The sequence below is a fragment of the Gopherus evgoodei genome, chromosome 4 (assembly GCF_007399415.2).
Source record: "Gopherus evgoodei ecotype Sinaloan lineage chromosome 4, rGopEvg1_v1.p, whole genome shotgun sequence".
In the NCBI taxonomy this organism is placed as follows: domain Eukaryota; kingdom Metazoa; phylum Chordata; order Testudines; family Testudinidae; genus Gopherus; species Gopherus evgoodei.
The window spans coordinates 153,988,526-154,009,919 of record NC_044325.1 but is presented as its reverse complement, the minus strand read 5'-3'; the positions used below and the strand labels follow the sequence as shown (position 1 = coordinate 154,009,919).

At 45.7% G+C, this 21,394-nt stretch overlaps 1 protein-coding gene across 4 annotated transcripts; it reads left to right on the top strand.

Moving 5' to 3' along the window:
• The first annotated feature begins 2,100 nt into the window (after nt 1-2,100).
• LOC115651418 (NACHT, LRR and PYD domains-containing protein 1b allele 2-like) lies at nt 2,101-21,132 on the top strand. 4 transcript variants are annotated; one of them, XM_030562428.1, is made up of 12 exons: nt 2,101-2,388; nt 5,565-5,624; nt 5,898-5,966; nt 6,795-6,851; nt 7,301-7,377; nt 9,224-9,288; nt 12,386-12,609; nt 14,076-14,326; nt 17,959-18,087; nt 19,284-19,425; nt 19,581-19,622; nt 20,011-21,132. In XM_030562428.1, the coding sequence occupies exons 1-12, from the start codon at nt 2,154-2,156 to the stop codon at nt 20,265-20,267; spliced, it is 1,608 nt and encodes a 535-aa protein (XP_030418288.1). In that variant the 5' UTR covers nt 2,101-2,153; the 3' UTR covers nt 20,268-21,132. The 4 variants fall into 4 exon arrangements, with proteins under 4 accessions (XP_030418288.1, XP_030418287.1, XP_030418289.1 ...); XM_030562427.1 differs by having other exon boundaries at nt 5,553-5,624; XM_030562429.1 differs by lacking the exon at nt 19,581-19,622 and having other exon boundaries at nt 5,553-5,624.
• Nucleotides 21,133-21,394: the final 262 nt, after the last annotated feature.

The following is a 21,394-nucleotide window of genomic DNA, read 5'->3' as shown; positions in this document are numbered from 1 at the left end:
TCTGCAGAACTCACATTAACACCCATGCTGCAGTTAGGAGCTCTGCCTGGGAGCACACCTCCTGTAGGACAGTCACCCACCTGGGCCCCCACAAACAACACCCCTATATGTAGGGGGGAGGGATAGCTCAGTGGTTTAAGCACTGGTCTGCTAAACCCAGGCTTGAGAGTTCCCTCCTTGAGGGGGCCATTTAGGGAACTGGGGTAAAAATCTGTCAGGGGGTTGGACTAGACAACTTCCTGAGGTCCCTTCCAACCCTGGTATTCTATGATGCAAGCTTGCAATTCTTCTCTCATTATGCATTCCTGACGCAACAAGAAACTGTTCAAAAATACACTGATCTTCTAAAGATGTTGCAGGAAACGCTGACTAACCACTGTCCAAAGCTCTCTGCTTTATTTCCCCTCCCACTGCTAGATCTGTTTCTTTAAAGCAGCCTGGCTTCTCTCCCCACAGCCCTTTCCTCTTCAATCTCCAGAAAGCGGCTGTGCCTGGCTTTGCACTGCAGAGACACATCCTAAGGGACTTATTTTGTCTCCTTGCACAGGCTGGAGCGGGATTTCATCCCAAATTCTCAAAGGTGCTAAACTCCCATGGAAATCAATGGGAATTAGGTGCCTAAAATCTTTCTGGATCTGGGCCTTCCTCTGACTTTCTGCTCAGCCTGCTCTGGGGGCTGCTTGGGTGCTCAAAGGTGAGAAATACAAACCCTCATACTGCAGAGGATTCTCACTTCATCCGTCCTCATTTATTCCTTTTCCATTGCCTCTCTCTGGCTGGAGAGATGGGGTCCAATCCGTTGCCAGCGCCTGTCTTGTCGTCGCACAGGCAGGAACAAGGGGCACAGAGATAAGAGCTTTATTAAAGGCAGCTTGGCGCAGAGTCAGTCAGTACAGTTAACTCTTTCAGTGCCTTACAACACCCCACCATCACCACCGATAACTCTCACCGTGTGAATCCATACACTAGCTAATTCTCCCCAATGTCTCCCTCAGTGTCGCTTAGTGCTCAGCGACAGAGACGGAATCAGAGATGATCTTTAACACTTTAACTTTAAAGTTCTCCAAAACAGAGACAAACGTGGTGCTAGGATGCAGGACCTCTTGGGTTCTAAGCCCAGCTCCGTTACTGACGTGCAATGTGACTTTGGTCACTTCTTCCCGCTCTCCACCTCAGTTTCCCCATTTGTAAAATGAGGTTAATGATAGTGATCTACCTCAAAGGGGTGTAGTGTGAGCCAGTTAATTAGGTATTATATGCAGAGCACTTAAAAATATGCAGCGGTCAAGAATCTGATCTCAGCGACCCTGATGTAAATCGAGAACGACCCCACTGAAGTCAATGGAAGCAAGGCCCAATTCTAATCTCAGTTACTCCAGTGTAAATCCGGACTGACTCCACTAAAGATAATAGTCATGACCTGATTATGGTTTCAGTTACCTAGCTGTGATCCAGAGCAACTCTAATGCAGTCAGTACCGCCAGGGCTGGATTCTGATCTCAGTGATCCTGGTGTAAATCCAGAGTGACTCCTCCACTGAGGTTCAGACTGTGGGACACATTCTCTGATTAGTAAAAGCAGCAAAGAATCCTGTGGCACCTTATAGACTAACAGACGTTTTGGAGCATGAGCTTTCGTGGGTGAATACCACTCGTCGATGCATGCATCCGAAGTGGGTATTCACCCACGAAAGCTCATGCTCCAAAACGTCTGTTAGTCTATAAGGTGCCACAGGATTCTTTGCTGCTTTACAGATCCAGACTAACACGGCTACCCCTCTGATACTTGACATTCTCTGATTAAATTCCCACATCTATAACTGCAGTTTAACTGACTGTGCTGTGATCCAAACCAGGCATATTTTAGAGAGAGAAACACCCCTCTGATCTCTGGACAGGAGATGTCAGATGTGGGGAAAAGTCACAGGCAATACAGAGGCGAGAGCTCCACCTAACCAGCACCCCGATTGGAGAGAGTGATCTCACTAAATGAGCAGGAATCAGGAAGTGCTGGAGGGTGTAGGGGGTAATGGGGCGGGTTCCAGCAGCCTGAGTCCTTCCCACTTCTCAGGGGGCAACAATCTTTTTGCTTCCCGTGGCACTCAGCTGTAGTTTCCTGACTCTGTCTGCTGTCCAGGCTGATCAGAAAGCAGCATGGAGGCCCCTGGGAGAAGTGACCTGCTGAGGAAGCTGAAAGCCCTGGGTAAGGAGGAGCTGGAGGGATTCAAGGATAAGCTGAGTGAAGTCCTGCTGGAGGGGGGATCTGAGCCCATCCCCAAAACACCAGCTGACCCTGCAGCACTAACTGACCTGCTTCTCAGGCACTGCAGAGGGGATTCGAAAGCGGTTCTGAAAGTCCTGGAAGATGTTGAAGCCAGACTCCAGAAAGGTAAATCTAGAGATGACTCGATCGCTCTTCACTTGAGTTACAACATGTCTTGTGGCGTGCATGTACATCTCTTACAGGGTTTGCTGAGAGGCCCCCCTGGGCCCAGGTGCAATGGTTTATGGGCAAGCATCCCAGACAGACATGCCAAACCTGCAGCAAAAAATGCTGAGATTGGGCTTGTTTTTGGCTTCATTGGCTTGTGAGTTGCCTGTTAGCTAGTTTTTAGCTTGTGGCTTCTTCTTTTTGATCAGCTCCTGGCAAGCAGGGGCCGGAGGGGAGAGAGTCGTGGGTGCACCATAGTCCCAGACTGCACACCAGGGGGATCTAGTCACATAGTGTTGGGGTTCTTAGGGACTGGCTTGAAATGGGATTTTTGGCTTCTTATGAAAGTTGGGGTGCTTAGTTACTCTGTGAGACTTGGCAACTGTGACCCCAGAGTGCCCTGGGCCTGGCTGACTTTTTTTTTTTGCATGGCCTTATGGGAGAACTTGTCTGCTCAAGGGCAGAGAGTGGGGGAGCTGTGGGTGGAAAGGCCAAATGAGTAAAAGCTCCCACGATCCAGCCTTCTTCTGCCTGTTCTAGAATTCCACGTTCCCATGCTGCTTGTGAGCATGGGTTACTCACCTGAGAGCAGGGGTACTGCACAAACCCTGATGGAGATTGGGGGGCCCAGTTGTGCCGCGCCCTGGACAGATGTGCTTGAGAGACAGTCCCTGCCTCAGAGAATTCCCTATCTAAACAGACAGGGCAGATAATGGGAGGTTAATAATGGGGATCAGAGGCCCAGACAGTGACTTTCCCCAAATGTCACATAGGTCTGTGGCCAAACTGCAAATTGAATCCAGATTTTGTGGGTTCTTTGCTAGTTCCTTAACCCCAAAACCAACCCGCCTTCCTATCAGGATAGGGGCCCTGCGGTGTTGGGCCCTACATGCAGGGTGGATTTGATTTAAATCACTAGTCAGGAAGACTCGATTTAATCATGGTTTCCAAAAAAACTGCATTCTTGTTGATTGGTATGACCTTAATACATATTCTTCACAACTCAGAGATAGATGTAGGTTTCATTTTTAGAAGGTACACACTATACATTTTTAAATGATTTATTTTGAAAACTTTTCAGGTTAGTTTTACAGCTATATGAGAAAATGAATGATTGTTTTGTTATTTCATTTACCAAAGGTAATGCTGTATTAGGTAATACCATGCTGTATTAGGAGGAGAACATCACCTGACAAACATTTAAATTGTTTTATTTAACTAAAACAACAACGTTAAGTATTTTGGATTTTTTTTCTTCAACAGCAAACATAATATTTTAACAAAACAAGCATATGTTGCATCTCACATTTATCTCCAGGCTTCTTCTTCTTGTCCAGATCTATTCTGCTTCCAACAATCTTCTATTCATTGAACTTTTTGAAACTTTGCACTTTTCGAGAGAGGTAAGGGATTGACTCTGTGTACGCAAATTTACAGAGGGACAACAGAGTTGAGGTCTGTTATTTCTCACCTCTATTTTATTTATTTATTTATTTAAAACATTTTTGCTGTCAACAAGCATGTTACCTCTGGAGAGACAAATCCATAGTTTGAGAACTGCAAAACTAAGCATCTCTGGTGGTATCTTCTAGACTTGAGCACTGAGTCCCAGTGGGTAGATACAAAGATTAACCTAAATAATCTGTACAAAAGCCTGTGGAACTGCAAAAGATTGGGTCCCTAACCCATGAACTGTTAGAACTCATTTACAAAACTTTACATGAATATATTGTCTCGTACTATAGAATTAGAATGTATAATTCCTATTCCATGATAAGATACATTATAGCTCAAAGATATCTCAGTTAAAACTATCTTTAGATAGGTTTTTTCCTCGAAAAGCATTTAATCAAAAAACTTTTTTTTCTTAATTTTATTTTTTTTTAAATCAATGATTTTTATCCACCCTGCCTGCATGTATAGGAATATTTCCTCTTTTGTAGCAAATATTATACAAGGGAGATTTCAGTTCTCAGTGGCTGACACTCTGACTCTGATTTTGCTCAATCATTATTCAGGCGAATCCCAGGGGAATTTAGTAGAGGGAAGCTACTGGTCTAGTGGATTGTCGGGTATGAGGGTCAATGGAACTTGAGGGCTGGTCCACACTACGGGGGGGAAATCGATCTTAGATACGCAACTTCAGCTACGTGAATAACGTAGCTGAAGTCGAATATCTAAGATCGGATTACTCACACGTCCACACCGCGCGGGATCGATGTTCGCGGCTCTCCCTGTCGATTCCGGAACTCCGTTTGGGTTGATGGAGTTCCTGAATCGATATAAGCGCGCTCGGGGATCGATATATCGCGTCTAGATTAGACACGATATATCGATCCCCGAGCAATCAATTTTAACCCGCCGATACGGCGGGTAGTCTGGACGTGGCCTGAGTATAGCCTGCCGAAATTATATGGCCACAAATGTTTTAAAGATTCCTTCCTTTCTCTCATTCCTCCCTATCTTAAACTTTTGTTTTCCTCTGCCCTTAAAGCCTGAAGCTCCCCTGTCTTGCTTTGTGATGTAATTGACACCTCTGCTCAGTTGTCAAAGATGTCTACTGTATCATCATCAGCAGTGTAAACCGCTATTATCCATGTGAATGGAGAACTGATTTGACAGCACCAGGCAGCAAGGACGTTTCTGTTCTTTCTCCTTGCAGAGCCTGGAAACATAACTGATTAAACCAACTACTAGGGGCAGAGTTAATCTAGTGTTATTCCTAAAGATCCCAGGTTATTCTGATCCTGTGTGGAAAATCCACATTTTAGGTTTGTTTTGACAAAACTGAAACTTTTGTTTCACTTTTGGCTGTTTTAAAGCATTTTTTGATTGCTTTAAACAAAAATTAAAGGAAACCTGGAAACAAAATTTTGTTTTGAAGGGAAAAATCAAAATGTTTTCAATATGTCAACAAGAAATAGTTCAGATTGTTTTTGGAGTTTAAGAGTTTTTTTTTCTAAATGAACAAGTCAGCCAAAGTGACACCAATTCACAGAACATTTTGGTGTGGCTGAAGCTGAATTTTTTTTGGGGGGGTCAACAAAAAGTCATGTGAAAATTTTTTTGGTCCATCTCTAGTTCTGGCCTGTTTTTACCTTTCAAGTTCACTCTCTCCTAAGTCTCTCCCACAGCTTCGAGCCATCCACAAGAAGAGCGGAAGCCGTCCACTTGCACTAAAGCAGGCGATTCAGGTGAGTTGTGGCGAGCGCATGAAGATCTGGCCCTGTGGTCTGTTGTATCTGTTTATCCCAAGCTCATGGTGGAGGTACCTGAGTATCTTACAGAGCTTTGTGCCTGTCATGTACTGCTAATCTTCCACTCTCTCCACCTCTGTCCATTTGTCTTGTGTCAGTGCAGGGGCTAGGCGAGCGTCACTCCAGGGTTCGTGCCTTCTCCTCTGATCTGGGAAGCCAACTATCTAGTACCTCTCCATGGAGGACTCCTCTGCTTTCTCTTATCTTTAGGACCAAAGAGCCAGTTCACGCATTCAGGCAATGAGGTTCCCCCTGGTGAAGGAGGAACACTAGCATCTGGTGAGTTGAGAATCGCTCAGGGGGATGGCAGGGGCCCTGAGGGAAATTCACTGCTGTGATGGACCGTGACAGCCCTGGGACTGTATGTCAGACCAGAGTCATTGCAGGGGTTTGGGCCTGTTTAATTTTTCCCCTCAGGGAGGGGCCACATGGGGGTTGTTGCCTGATTTTGAGGAGGTTGTTGTTGTTATTAATTTGGATAGTATGGGTTATAGGCTCACCAGTCAATCTTATCAGAAGATAATAAAGGTTCTTGTCCCAGAATCTGGCTGCACAGGACCCTCGGGGGCATGACAGGACTCTCACACTGAGCCCAATATAATCTTAAAGACTTTTATTGAGATAAAAAGGAATTATAATCAGAGTTACAAATGCAATATTATTATTTTAAAGATACATATACTGTTATATAATATAATGCTTTTGATTAATATACTCACACCCTTCCATGATGACCTGGTTATGAGACCAAGGACCAGCCTTGCCTCAGGTGCCTCAATTCTTTCATGGAGGTGCAGAGCTTAGAAGAAGCTGGAGCTAAGAGCTATCAAAGCTGACTTAGAATTTCACTTAACTAACAGACTAATAAACTAAGAAAGACGGCTGAAGCTTAGATTCTTAGACACTTAAATTATATTAAATCAGGGTGCATTGTAGCATAGTGTGTCATCCCTTTTATAGAATCATAGAATCTAAGATCTCAGCTCTGATCCCGTCTGGCAGTTCCTGTGTCCCTACCTGTGAGAAACGCTGTGGGCCAAAAGGTGCTAGAGAACTGTGCTAGATATTTATATTGATTTATTCATACTGTAATTCCACACTCCCCAGCAATTGCCTTCATGAAGAGGTATCTTTCCTTCACTGGCTCCAAGGCCGAAGCTATGGGTGAGTGAGACTGAAATTGACCAGGCGAAGTGGGGTAGTTTGAGGGGCCTGAGTGGATAGAATCCAGACGCTGCCTTGGCCTGCTGCTTGGACCATCCACACTACATCCCCCTTCAGCTGCACTGGATTTAATCTGTTGATGGCTGGGCACTGTCCTCAGGCTGCTTTTTGACAGTATTCTGCCCTGCACTGATTGGCTATTGGTTCCGATCTCTCCCTCCCCACCTGCTCCTCGCATCTTCTCCATCATCCTCTCCCCTGTGTCTCTCTGTTTAGCTAATATCCACCTACATTTTTTAAAAAAAAAATTTTAATATCCTCCAGGCTGCAGAATCTGCCTCTGCTCTGGTCTCATTTGTTTTTCACCAACCCCAAAAACCCAATTGCACTTAAAAAATAATCCCCTGGAAAATGTGTTACTTGAAATAATATCTCCCTGTCTGCTGCAGGAAAACAAAGCAGGAAGGAGGATCCCACTTGGGACAACTGGGGAACGGACAAATGCAAACTGTGTCCCAGGGAGGAGGTAAGGGATTAGGTGTATTTTTCCTCTTGCTCATTGTCTGTCAGTCTCCTTCTCTGTGGTTTCTGGCTGTGATTTCACCCTCTGAGCTGAGCCAGGGGTATTCTAACACCTCCACTGTTTAGATAAGAGAAAATGTATTTAGGCAGGATTGTGCCTGGTGGGCCAATCAGGTGATGGCAAGTGGAGGAATCAGAAACTATTTAAGGATATGTCTTCACAGCAGGAAAAAAAAGATGTTCTTAATTATTGTTATTTATTTGGTGTATTACAGTAGCCCGTAGGAGCCCCAGTTATGAACCAGTACCCCATTGTGCTGAGCTCTGTATATTCTGTATTAGGTGTATTACGGTAGAGCCTGGGAGATCAAGGCGTGGACCACAGAACAAAGAGAGTTCAAGTCTGGTTAAAATAGCAGTGTAGATACAACAACTCAGCTTTTGATTCAGATCAGCAGCTCACGTTCAACCCTGGTTGCTCTATAGGCTTTAACGCGAGGTACTAACCTGATTTAAAAGCCGAAATACTGTGTTTTTGCTGCTATTTTTACCTGTCGGCTAATCCCAGTTAATAACACACCTTGTATTTGCAAGGAAGATGTGTTCCCTGTGTGCCTTTGTCAGCGTCTGTCTGGGGTATGTCTACACAGCAGCTGGGCAGTGTGATTCTCAGCTCAGGTGGATGGCCGCATACTGGCTGTGCTTCAGCTCACGCCCAAAAATAGTAGTGTGGCCAAGGAGCTCGGGTGAGACTGTATTCAGGCGAGCCTGAGCCGCTAGCTGTGTTGCCACAGTGTGGATTTTTAGGGCCCCCACTGCTGTGTAGACTTACCCTGAGTCTGTAGTAATTATAGATTCATAGATTTTTAAGCCCAGAGGGATCCATTATGATCATCTAGTTTGACCACCTGCATAACCCAGTCCAGAGAGCCTAACCCAATCATTTCTGCTGCAAGCCCATAACTTCTATTTGCACTAGAGCGTAGCTTTTAGATGACATCCCATCTTGATGGAAAGATTCCAGCTGATGGAGAATTCACCACATCCCCTAGGTCTATAGTTATTCCAGTGGCCTTTTGTATAGTCTGAATTTGTCCAGTTCAGGTTCCAGTCACTGGATCTCATTGTGCTAGATGATAAGAACATAGACTGGGGAGAGTGGGGTTGGAAACCCACTCTCCCCTTCAAGCACTTCTAAAGAGATCGTGTCAGTTGCATTTATTAAATGCTGGGTTTCAAATCTCTCTCGTAATGCATCATCAGAACGGCCAGTGCACACACCATTTCCCTTCATCTTCTGGTGTCTGTTGTGCTATTTGTAACAGAGCCTGTCTATACATCAGGAGTCTGGCCAATCAGTTGTTTACATGCAGCTCTTCTTAGCTTCAGCGGGAGATATTCATGTAACTGCAGGAATAACTGGGCCCTGGGCTGAATCGATCCAGAGTAGTCCCGTCTCTCCTGGCAGAGGTGTTTAACGCACTCACCCCAGCGCAGCCGGTAGCTTAGAGAGACAATTCATGACTCCACAGAATCTCTCTTCCTGCATTCCAGCGTGTGATCACACCTGACAGTTGTCAGTGAGGATCCCACCTCAACTTAGCTAAAGATAACCAGGCTTCGTAGTTGGGATCTGGGGCTTCTTGTTCACCTGGGATGCATCCGACCGTGGGGCTGGAATTCAGCTGATCACCGAGTCCTCTCTGCCAGATGCACTGCAAGGGTCCCAGGCCATAGCAACAGCTGCCAGCTGAATACTAGGCCACAGCAGACAAGATTCCCTCCTCACAAGAGCTCTGCAGTGGGAAATCCACAGTGAAGCTGAGTTAATGCCTGTTCCTGTGTTTTAGGATCCTTCAGAAGAAATAAGTCCAGAGATTATTCAGGGCCCAGATGGGAACCAAGAGACGTACAGGTGAGGACTGGGGCTGGGAGGTTGAAATTACCCCCTCTGCAGGAGTCTGTGTCTGGGTGCACAGGCCAGCTCCTATTGCACTGAGACCTTCTCCACACTAGAGAATTTTACAAAAAAATTCTCACTGGCGCTAAACCCCATGTATTTGCCCCAGGGGGAACAGTGACCTAGACAACGTTCTTCTGGCTTTTGGTGTGTCAATTTAAATAAGCAGTGAAATTGTCTAGGGCTAAGTGGCAATAACCACAGGAATGGTGACCGTGATTGTGAAATGCTCAGGCAGATTACAGAGGCTACAACTGCAGAAAACACAATTGGGAGATTTCAATTACACCCTTACTGACTGGGTACGTCACCTCAGGACAGGAGATTGAGAGAAAATTTCTAGACCCCGTAAATGACTGCTTTGTGGAGTAGTCAGTCCTGGGACCTACAAGGGGTGAAGCAATTCTTGATTTAGTCCTAAGTGGCGCACAGGATGTGGTCCAACAGGCTAATATAGCTGAACTGCTCGGTAATAGCAACCATAATATAATTACACTGGACCCTTACTAGAAAGTGGGGGTTTGGATCCATACGCGGTCCCGCATTAACACGGGGACCGCGTTATAGCGGGGACTGCATTACCATGGATTCCAATGAAGGTGATTACATTTGGAATCCATGTGCGGTCCCACGCTATAAGCGAATTCGTGCTATATAGACGTGTTCTAGCGAGAGTCCGCTGTATGTAATTTAAATTTTAACATCCTGAGGGGGAGGGAGAAATGCTGAGGAAACCCATCACAGTAGCATTTAACTTCAAAGAGGGGAACTACACAAAAATGAGGAAGCTTGTTAAATTAAAAAGAACAAGGGTGAATTGCCTACAAGTTGCATGGAGACTAGATTGATCCTCTGTTGCGGTGTGTTTTTAAATAGATGTATACCCCCAAATAGTAATTAAAAAACACCCCAAACCAACCAAACCAAAAAACCCAGATTACCAAAAATGCCACCATTTGTAAACAATAATGTAATAGTGGTGGTTAGAGGCAAAAAGGCATCCTTTAATATCTGCAACTTAAATCCTTCTGAAGAAACTAGAAAGGAGCATAAACTCTGGCAAGTCAAGTGTAAACATATAATAAGGCAGGCCCAGAAAGTTTTTGTGTCCTTAGCTGGATGCTCTTCAGATTCTAACAACAAAATAGTTTTTAAGTACATCAGAAGCAGGAAGCCTGCCAAACCATCAGTGGGGCCACTGGATGATGAAGGTGCTAAAGCAGCACTCAAGAAAAACAAGGCTGTTGCAGAGAAGCTAAATGAATTCTTTGCAGAGGATGCAGGGGAGGGACTCACCTCACAGCCAGTCTATTTGGGTGACAGATCTGAAATACTGTCCCATATTGATGTGTCAATAGAGAAGGGTTTAGAACAACTGAAATCTAAACAGTATTAAGTCACTAGGACCAGGCTGTATTCAGGCAAGAGTTCTGAAGGAACTGAAATATGAAACTACAGAACTACCGACTGTGATATGTAACCTATCACTGAAATCTGCCTCTACCAGAGGGTAGCTTATGTAACACCTACTTTTAAAAAGGCTCCAGAGGTGATCTGGCAATTACAGGCCAGAAAGCCTAACTTCAGTACCAGACAAATTGATTTAAACTATAGTAAAGAGCAGAATTATCAGATTCATCGATGAATATGATATGTCGGGGAAGAGTCAGCATGAGGAAATCATGCTTCACCAATCTGTTAGAATTCTTGGAGGCTGTCAACAAGCATGTGGACGAGGATGATCCAGTCAATATAGTGTTCCTGGACTTTCAGAAAACCTTAGACAAGCTCTCTCACCAAAAGCTCTTGAGCAAATTAAGAAGTCATGGGATAACAGGGAAAGAGCTCTCATGGATCAGTAACTTAAAGACAGGAAACAAAGAGTAGGAATAAATGATCAGTTTTCACAATGGAGAGATAGAGTGGGTTCGCACAGGGATCTGCACTCTACCCCCCTTTCCAGATCATTTAGGAATATATTGAACAGTAAACAGTGAGGTGGCAAAATTTGCAGATGATACAAAATTACTTAAAATAAATCCAAAGATGACTGCGAAGTTATAAAGGGATCTCACTTGACTGGGTGACTCTGTTCCTTTTTTGTTCTTGTAGTGGTTCCTCCCTGTCAACCTTGGAGAGAGGCCACTCAGCCTGGCTATGCCACCTCGCGACCGATAGCCAGTTGACAGGGGATTAGTGTAGTAAGGGTCAGAAAAGACTGTATGGCCCTGGCCCCTTTGGCAGGGCAGCATAGCTGGCAGTCTTTTAGCCCAGGTCCCTGGCTGGGGCAGACAGCAAACAGTCAGGCTCAAGCCCTGTGGGTGGAGCAGAGTAGTAGCAATCTATAGTAAACACAGACAAGCCATCCGGCCTAAATTGGGTAGACTACCATCCAGGGGTGGGGTTGGCAGTCGGGGGACCTGGGCCCACTCAAGTCCTCCAGGCGCCAGTCCAGCACCCTACCAGTGGTGAGTGGTCCCCCCATGGGTCAGCGGGGGTCCTACTGAAACATGCTGACTGTGGTTTCAGCAACACAACCGGACTAATGTCTTGTTTCCCTGGGCTACTTCCTACCCCTACCTGTTCGTAGAGCTCCATTGCTTGCAGGTCCTCAGTCTCCTTGGGGTACTCTGCAGCCGGCGGCTCGTGGGGTATTCCTCTAGTGGCAGTCCTGGTGGCTTCTCAGGGTATTCAGCCAATGGTAGGCTCCACAGTTCTCCTCCCTTGGGGTCCTGCTCCAAGGGCAGGGGTTGGTCCAGCACCCAGCAGCAAGTTCAACTCCTTCCCTGGCTCCGGCCAACTGAGCTGGAGGCCCCGCTTCTTATGCTTCCTGTTCTGCCCATCTGCTTGTGGTGCGAGGGACTAGCCTGGCCTGGCTCTGCCCACCGGAGGATGGGAAGTGGTTCCTCTCTGCAGGCCTTGGAGGGAGGCCATTCTGTCTCACTAAGGTTCTTATGACAGCAACTCAGTTAGACCAGGAAATGTGGGATGGTTCCATCTGGTGCTGTTTAGCCCTGTTCTGTTGTTTTTTTCCCCTCCCCGCACTATGCAGGGTTCACCTCCCTGGGGCAGGCTCCTTCCGTTGCTCTGAAACCAAACTGGGACTTGAGGTAAGGGCAGCAGTGACTGTCCAGTACCGATACGGCTTCTGGGATCAGCATCTGAGTGTATGGAGCACTCCTAAATGGATGATCGCTGGCCCTTTATTCAGCATCCAGGCAGAACCGGCTGGGGCCGTGGCAGCCATTCACCTCCCGCACTTCCTGTGTCTCAGAGGTACGGTAGTCACGGGCAATAACGGGGCTTGAAACCTTGACTGAGAACTGGGAGGTAGAGCCCAAACTGTTCACCCCCACCCCCTTCATGTGTTTCAGAGGCAAGGTAGGAAAGGAATAATTGTAATGCCAGTCATACCTATCACAAAATCATGAATGGTGTGGTGAAAGTGTTATTTATCCCTTGACATAACGCAAGAACCAAGTGTCACTCAGGGAAAGTGATAGGCAAGATTCTGTGCATTAACCTTTGTAGATTTGGCAACACCAAAAAGATTCACTAATCTTTGTGGTCTCCTCCTCCCCACCCTCCCCACATCCAAATTATTCCGGGGCGGGGAAAGCCTAAAACAAAACATTTCAATTTTTTTTCATAATTTCTTGTTTTAACATTTTTTAAAATAATTCTTTTTTGTTTGGGGGGGCTGTTTCCAAATTTCCTTTCATTTTATTTTTAGAAGTTCAAAATCATTTAAAAATGGTTGAAACTGAAACAAAATGTTTCATTCCATCCAAAACAATTTGTTTTTTTACTTTAAAAATTCCAACAAACTGAAAAATTGTTTTTGCTCACTTTTAATCACAGTGCATAATCGCTGTCGTGATGAGGGTCACAGTTGTAACTCTAATATCAGAAATATTACTGCAATCCCAATGGCTATGTTAATCATATTTACAACCATAGTTATAGTCATGATCAATCACAATTATAATCAAATAATAATTGTTACTGGACCTTTAATCACACCTATAATTAGAATCTTAACTGAAACAGCTGTAATCAGAATTTTAGTAACTACCACAATCTTAACTGAAACGACAGCTATAATTACAATCTTGTCGTTGCCACAAACGTAATTGAAATTTCAGCCCTGATCACAGTTATAGTCACTACCACAATTGCTGTCAGAATCAGGACTGTATTGATTGTTACACATTTTAATTTTTATTGTAACCTGTTTACACTGATGGTTACGAATTTGAGTATCATAGTTGTGATCACAATCATTAATATAGTACTGAGCACTATTAATATAGGGCTTTTCATCCATAGATCTTCAAGTCATTTACCAAGGCTGATTGAAGTAGAAATGACTGGATTGTGAGCTTTGATTTAGCCCTGGGAGTGTAGATTCTACAGGGCTCTGCTCTCGTTTCCAGGAGTCTATACGTACGGACCAGGCTACACTGGACAGCAGCTGCTTGGCTGTCCTGGAGTAAATACAAACCCAGGCTAGCAGTAATTAAGGGAGCAGGCTGGGAGCTCCCAGGGAGTGGGGTCAGACCGAACATAGGGAAGGGGGGACATTTGGTGCCAGCACCAGAATCCAAGTGGCCTCCAGAGCTGCTTCCGTAAGGGGGGCAGGAACAGGTGTATGCACAACTCAGGTGGATACATGACCTCTCTGACAGCAAGAAATCACAACAAGCTAACGGAGCATCATTTGCTTTGTGTCCTACCGATAGGGGCTGACAGCTCCCGGATGCAAATTGCCCATTTCATCGAGGAGGGGATGACCCTGGAGAAGCCAATGCAAGTGAGGCCATTCCACGCTGTGCTGGAGAACCCCAGCTTCTCTCTGTATGGAGTGGTCTGGGGGAATGGCTCCAAACCACCAATTCTGATCCACTCCATTGTGCTGCTCTACTGGGCACTCAAGATGGCAAAGACGACTCTTCACCTCTACATCATCCCTAACGACCACTCCCGGTTCAAGGTAACTGAGAATCAGCTACAACCTGCAATCGGTGTAAGCTACCCTATAGCAGAGAGCATGGAATAATTCACAAGGCATGCAGCTGGTGTGGTAACTGTGCATTGAAACACATTTCTGAAGACCAATTTCTGCCACTGTGCATTTCACTCCAACAATTCCCTGCTCTGACACTAGTGTGCTGGCTGACCTTGGGTAAGTCAGTTCCCTGCTCTGTGCCTCAATTTCTCCGTCTTTAAAATGGGGATCATGATGCAGACTTCCATGTGTAATGCACTTTGGCATCTACTGATGAAAACCATTATGTAAGAGTAAGGTATTATTATTAATATTTTGTTATGTCACCCAGAAAATGACCTAATAGATTATCTGTTTTGGTCTCAGATTTATTGTGTTCAGATAACCTTAAACTAGACACTTCAAACCTGGCTTCTTCTGTAGATCTCACTGAAGCATCAAGCCGATTTTGAAATAAATCAGTTCAGGAGCTTTAAAAATGATAAGTCTAATGGCAAATGATGATGAAAAATTAATAAATCATGGACTTCTGGGTTGGTGTTCTTGTTTCAGTAGCCTGGGTTATCCAGAAGTTCTTGCTGATCCTTTGCAGTATAATCTTATAGGTTCAGAAATGGAGTTCCAGGCATGGTGGAATTTCTGCGTGGACTGTGAGGCTGCTGCTATCCTCATGGAAAAACTGGAGCTGTATGTTGACTATGTCTACCTTTCCATGTCCTACTACTTTGACAGTCAAGAAGTGGCCTTGAGGCCCACAGCCCAGTTCTTGAAGAAGCAGTCCCATGAACAGGGGGAGCATGCAGAAAAGTTCCTGAAATATCAGAACAAGCAATTGTGCTGCAAGCCATCAAGAAGCCAGAGCAGGGTGAGTGGGGGAAGAGAGTGGAGGCCCTTCACGGTTCACTGTAGCTGAAGACTGGGAACAGACCCTGCTACCAGACCTCCTCAGTGTCTGAATATCTGGATGAGCAAGTGAAGGTTATCAAGCATCTGGGAGACAATCTCATCTACCTGTTGTCGGGCTTCCTAGGAGTTCCCTGGTTTGTGAGGCATCTCACTACAATGTGCCCTTAGCATGAGGAAGTCTTGTCTGTGCCTGCTGGGGCCAGCTCCCTAAGTCCACAGGCAACACAAGCACTGCCTTCCAGGCCTACACAGACCACACGCTCTCCCTGCAGGTTAGCTATAGGCACACTCCACCCTTTGAGCCATCCAAGCATTCTCCTGGAATGTCCAGCTCCTGTTCCATTAAACCCTTGCGGTATTCGGATTTGCTGCTCCCAAAGGATTAGTACACACCAGCTTACCAGTTCCACCTCAGATCACCGCTCCACTTAACACACAGCGCTGAGATATGATCATAGTGAAAACAAATAAAAGCTTATTTAGCTAAGTAGAGAGATGTGAGAAGTATCAAGTAAACATATTGGAGACAAATGGTTACATGTGAAGCAAAATCATCACCTGCATTCTAGAGCCGAGACTTAATTCACAAGAGACAATTGCTCTCTGTTGAAGTTTAGCTCACCCAAAGTCTTTGCGGCATCCTCCTGCCAGGTTGGCTGTGACCATGCATTTATATGGCAGAACACGCTGACCGTTCCTCTCTTCGGTGCAGGATCCATGCTGTACCTCCGTACCCCTAGTTATACCCCCCAGATCTGTTGTCTTTGCCTGTAAACAGTCTACCCCCCCAGCTGTTTTGTTTTTTCCCCACAGCTTTCCTCTCTTGTTGCATTTGCAATTTCTGATTAGCATCAGGCTCAGTAATGCAAACAGGCCTCCATTATGCAGCAGACTAGCGAGAGAGAGAAACCTGACATGAGTATGTTTATCACCTTCTGGTGACCTGCCTTAACTCACATGCCTTAAGAAGAGAACTTTCAGTACAGATACTTAATTCCTGAAGTATTGTCCAGGCATACATTGCCTGATGATTATGATGACCAATCATAGAATATCAGAGTTGGAAGGGACCTCAGGAGGTATCTAGTCCAACCCCTGGCTCAAAGCAGGATCAACACGAACTAAATCATCCCAGCCAGGGCTTTGTCAAGCCTGACCTTAAACCTCTAAGGAAGGAGATTCCACCACCTTCCTAGGGAACCCATTCCAGTGCTTCACCACTCTGAGTGAAAAAGTTTTTTCCTAATATCCAACCAATGGGCTTCTGACTCTTGGAGGAGACCTCACATGCCATGCGTTGGTAAACTGAATAGGCATACATCTGACCCAGGGGATTCCTGGAAAACTCTGTGCACCTTCGATGTCTTCTGCCAGTTGGCACCAAGAGGTTCTAAAATCCCACCTGGGAGTGCTCCAGAATGGCACGGGAGAGCACCTGTTTGGCAAGCACATACTGGAGGAGAGCAGCTGGTCTCTCCGCTAGGAGGTTTTCTGCTAAAGACCCGTGTCCATTGCAGAGACTGTGACACACCAGTAATCTCTCGTTCCTCTGCATATGATTTGCTGAGAAAATGATGATCTGCAATGGACAATTTCTGATCAGAAAAAGAGGTGTGCCCTGCATGCTCCCCCTGTTCATGGGACTGCTTCTTCAAGAACTGGGCTGTGGGCCTCAAGGCTGGCCCTTTATGAGGAGATGGGTCTCAGCCTCTCCCCAAATGGGGAGAATGAAGATACTCGTGTGACGTGGGTCATGTGACCCAATTAGGCCGCTGATGTAGGTAAGGTAGTGGCGTGAGAGTGAACCAGAGGTTTGTCATCTGGTGTCTCCAAGCCACAGAGAAGACAGCCCAGGGAGCGTTCTGGATCTTTTCCTGGGGGAAGTAAAGACTCCAGATAAAAAAGGGCTGGAAGTGGCTGTGCCATGAAGAGTAGAGTTGGGACTGTAATGTGTAAATGTTTAACTATGAGTGTATCTAACCACTGAGACAACTTACCAAGGGCTGGAGTGGATTCTCTTTCACTGGATGGAGAGGTTGATGTTTATCTAAAAGATCTGCTCTAGATCAAGCAGTGGGGTTGTATCCTGGGACCGACATGACTACTAGAGAGACCAGGAATGATTTTAGGGCAGTTCTGTATATTGCAGGCCACAGGAGGTCAGACTAGATGATCAGAGTGGTCCCTTCTGGCCTTGGAAGCTATGAATCTGTGCAATAAGCCAGCCCCAAGCAGGGGTGTTAGTGGCCATGAGAAAGCATCAGTCAGGTTCTTGAAGAGAGGGATTTGAAGGTGGGGTGCCTACAGGGCCACCCCGTGCCATGAAGGCATGTTCTGGGGGTGGTGTCCCTGTTACAAGGGGAAATGAGCTCCTTAGGACAGGGATTGTCTTTTTGCTCTGTCTTTGTATAGCACCTGGTACAATGGGATCCTGACCTATGATTGGGGTTCCTGGGTGCTACAATAATATAAATAATTAATCATAATATATTAAATTAATAGATGCAAACTATTCGCCCAGTTCTTTATAAAACTAGCCTTTAGCTGGGAGGAGTCTGCCCTCTTAATGCAAGGTACAGCGTTTCTCGGTCTTCGTAACAAAGACCCTTCTTTCGGAGGGCGGTTGTGTGGGAGGGAAAGGGGAACTTGGCAGCCGCTGTTGTGTTTTTCTCTGTGTAGTTCCACTAAAGGATGGTGCTTGTATGTTACAGGCCGTTGATGACTATGAAAAGAAGTACCCATCAAGGCTGGTGTCGACATCTCTTCAGACCCATAAGCCCCTGACCTTTGATTCTCATTACATTGTGTCCAGTCAAGCAAACATAGAAGTGACACCCAAGGTAAGTGAGATTATCTTCTTTTCTTCTGTAGAGGTCGGAAAAACATCCTGGTTCTCTGTCCTGATGGGGAGTGGTTAGAGTGGAGGATTGTGAGTTAAAACTCTTGGATTTTGTTCCTGCCCTTAGTAGTGAGTCAGAACAGGGGGCACTGTGAGTCAGGGCTCTCTTCTAGTCCCAGCTGTTGATGATTTGTCTGGTCAATTGCTTGACCACGTTTGGTTGATTTATTTCTTTATGAAATATACTCAAGAGACCAAATAAACAATGTCAATCAGGCTTATTAGTATGGTACAGGAAAAAGGTTCCATATGATACCAGTCTTCGAGGAGCTGGTCTGCACAGTGGTGTTACATTCACCTTACACAGAAGATGTGCTCCCCAAAGTTACACATTTCAGCTGGTATTGTTTATATGATCTTACAGGCTACACATCTCTTTACACGTCACTAAAATCTAACCCATCAGTTTGTTCCAGTTCCCTAACTTATTTTGTTCCTTCCTTATCTTGATTTTGGATACTAGCTTTCCAGGTACTGGTCCGTAGCTTCCCTAGCTTGTATTAAGACATAGAACAAGTGTATCTTGATCCTGACAAGTTTCCTATCTGTCAGATGTTATGGGATACTTAGCATAAGTGAACATGATTATGGTATAGACCAGTTTAGGCTACATTACTGTTGCAGTATTTGTACTTAATGTTGTTGGTGCGTAATGTATACTAATAAATATGGTATGGATAATATATATTATTATGATTTTTGTATGCTAGCCAGCGTATATTAGTTGACACCACTCTGGAAGGGGAGTGAGGCCTTCTCTCTAGAGCAAGGGAGCCTGGGAGTCAGAACTCCTGGCTTCTTCCCCCAGCTTAGGGGGGGAGTAGGCTCTCTGGGGTTACAACAGGGGCCCTGGGAGCCCAGTCTTGTGGATTCTATTGCCGGCTGTGGAAGAGGAGTGGGGTCTAGTGGGTTAGAGAAGGAGATTTGGACTCAGGACCTCGGCTTCTATTCCCAACTCTGCCATTGTCTGCTGTGTGGACTTTGTGCCTCCTTTTCCCCAAACACAGGACTGGCCAGAGAATGTTTTTGCAATTCAAAAATTTTCTTTGGCCTGCTCTAACATACCATATTCCCTTTCCAAGCCTTGCTGGCTCGAGAGGCGGTCATCCTGAATGCAGTTCTTCTGTTTTCAATCAGGAGCTGGAGTTTTGTAACATCCAAGCAGAGTGTCTGCAGTCATATATGGAAATCTACACTAAGGACATTCAGGGAGGACTGGAGTTCAGCTTGGTAGAGAAAATCAACAAGGAGCCCATCTGGGAGGCACATGTGAGACCAGGTAGGCTCAGCTCAGGAGGAGATCACGGCAGGGGGAGAGGTTTGTGCCTGGAGCCCCAATCTGCTTCTGCTGATGGCTAGTTCAAAACCTAGGAATAGGATCTTAGTCTTTGAATCCATCTTCTGTCTAACTTCCCATTTCTCTCTCTCTCTCAGAGGATGCGACACTTTCTGTTTCATCTGTCCAAACTCAAACAGGTCGGTAGAAATGTACTCAGGCTCCAGTACCTAAGGCCATTTCTTCTTTCAGACAGAGCCCTCCAGTGAGAAGCCCAGAAAACAGTGTGTTAAACCCCACCTAGTCCATATGTTGTGTGGTGTAAATGTGCAGCTGTTAAACAGCTGTCAAGATCCACAACAGAGGTGGCTACACTTCAGCGCTGGAAGAGGTATCTCTGCTCAGCACGGCTATGTGGCTACCACCCTAGAGATGGCTGCATGTTGGCGCTGGGTGAGAGGTCCCTGTGCATCTAGCTGCAAGGCTAAATAAGGTGACATTCATTTGGGAAATGTAAGATTATCAAATGACAGCATGATAAACCTCTGTTCATTCTCTCTCCCCTTCCTCATCCTCATCCTCATCTAGATGAGCATTTTGTCAGCCAGCACCGAGAACAGCTGATCCAGCAGGTGATGGCAGTGGATGGCATCCTGGATTCATTGTGTGGCTCTGTTCTGGACCTGGAGCAAATCCAGAGCATCAGAGCAGAGAGATCCAGCATGGAGAAGATGAGGAAGCTGTATGAGCTGGTGCCTAAATGGGACAATGACTGCAAGGACCGGCTCTACCAGGCACTGAAGGAGAAGCACAGACCCCTAGTGGAAGAGCTTGAGGGGATATAGATTGTCTCTTGGGGACAGCAACATTCTAGTGGGGGGACAGGATGTGCTTCAAGATCTCTTCCCAATTCCAAACGACCAGCCCACCAGCCGGGGTCCATAACAGTGTCAGTCAGGTGATGGTCTTGTGCTTCTTAACAGTCCCAGCTTATTGTGCTAGGTGAATATTTATCTCGTGACGAGAACAGCTGGGGTGTGGGAGTGAGGATTCCTGGCTCTGGAAGGGGAGTGGGGTTTAATGTTTGGTGAAGGGGCAGGGCTGGGAGTCAGGTTGCCTGGGTTCTGTTTCCTGGGCCAAACTAGGGGGATCAAACTCCAAAGTTGAGGTTCCTTCATGGAAAATGCTCTGCTGGCTACTCACTCATTTAGGCTCCACTTCTTGTCTGGACTGCTATGCTTGGAGTCGCCTTTGAGACTTCCATGGGGGTCTGCGTAGGCAAAAGTATCGACCCGAACGGATCCAACTACCAAAGAGCTCAAGTGCCTTCATCGACCACAGGGGAATGTACAGAAATGATATTAAATCTCTCCTGTGGGATGGGTGTGCTGGGAATCAGACCCCCAGTTTGGGGAGATTAAGGTCATCTAAGGTCCTTAGTTATTTCCAGTGGTCTGTAGCTAAGGAAATTGTCAAAGGTGAGTGAGCCATTTCTGATGCCACCTTTGCTGCTATTAGCTAGAATATCAGTATTTTGCACGGACCCTCCCAGCTAGAATATCAGTACTTTGGATTCCAGGTACTCGGTCCGGGCAAAGGACTCCCTGTGGTTTTGCACTGTTGCATCCAAAGAGTGGAAAACCCGATGTGTGTAGGCTCCAAGGGGGTCTGAACTTCATGAAACAAATTTTCCAGACAACAAGCCTACCTCTCTCTCTCTCTCTCTCAGGTGTCACATTAGCACTGGGGGTCTGGAGGCCTCATGACACTGCAAATAGAGTAGAGTGAATCATGGATTTTCTGGCTTGGGGGCTGAACCAGAAAATCCAAACCAAAAAACCTGTTCGATTTGAACTGAAAATGGTTTCTTTCCTTTTGTTGTTGAATTGAAAATAATTCTTTTATAATAGGCAGAAACATTATGAGTCAACTCAAAACCTTTTTTTTTTTTTTAGTTGATTTGGCTATTTCA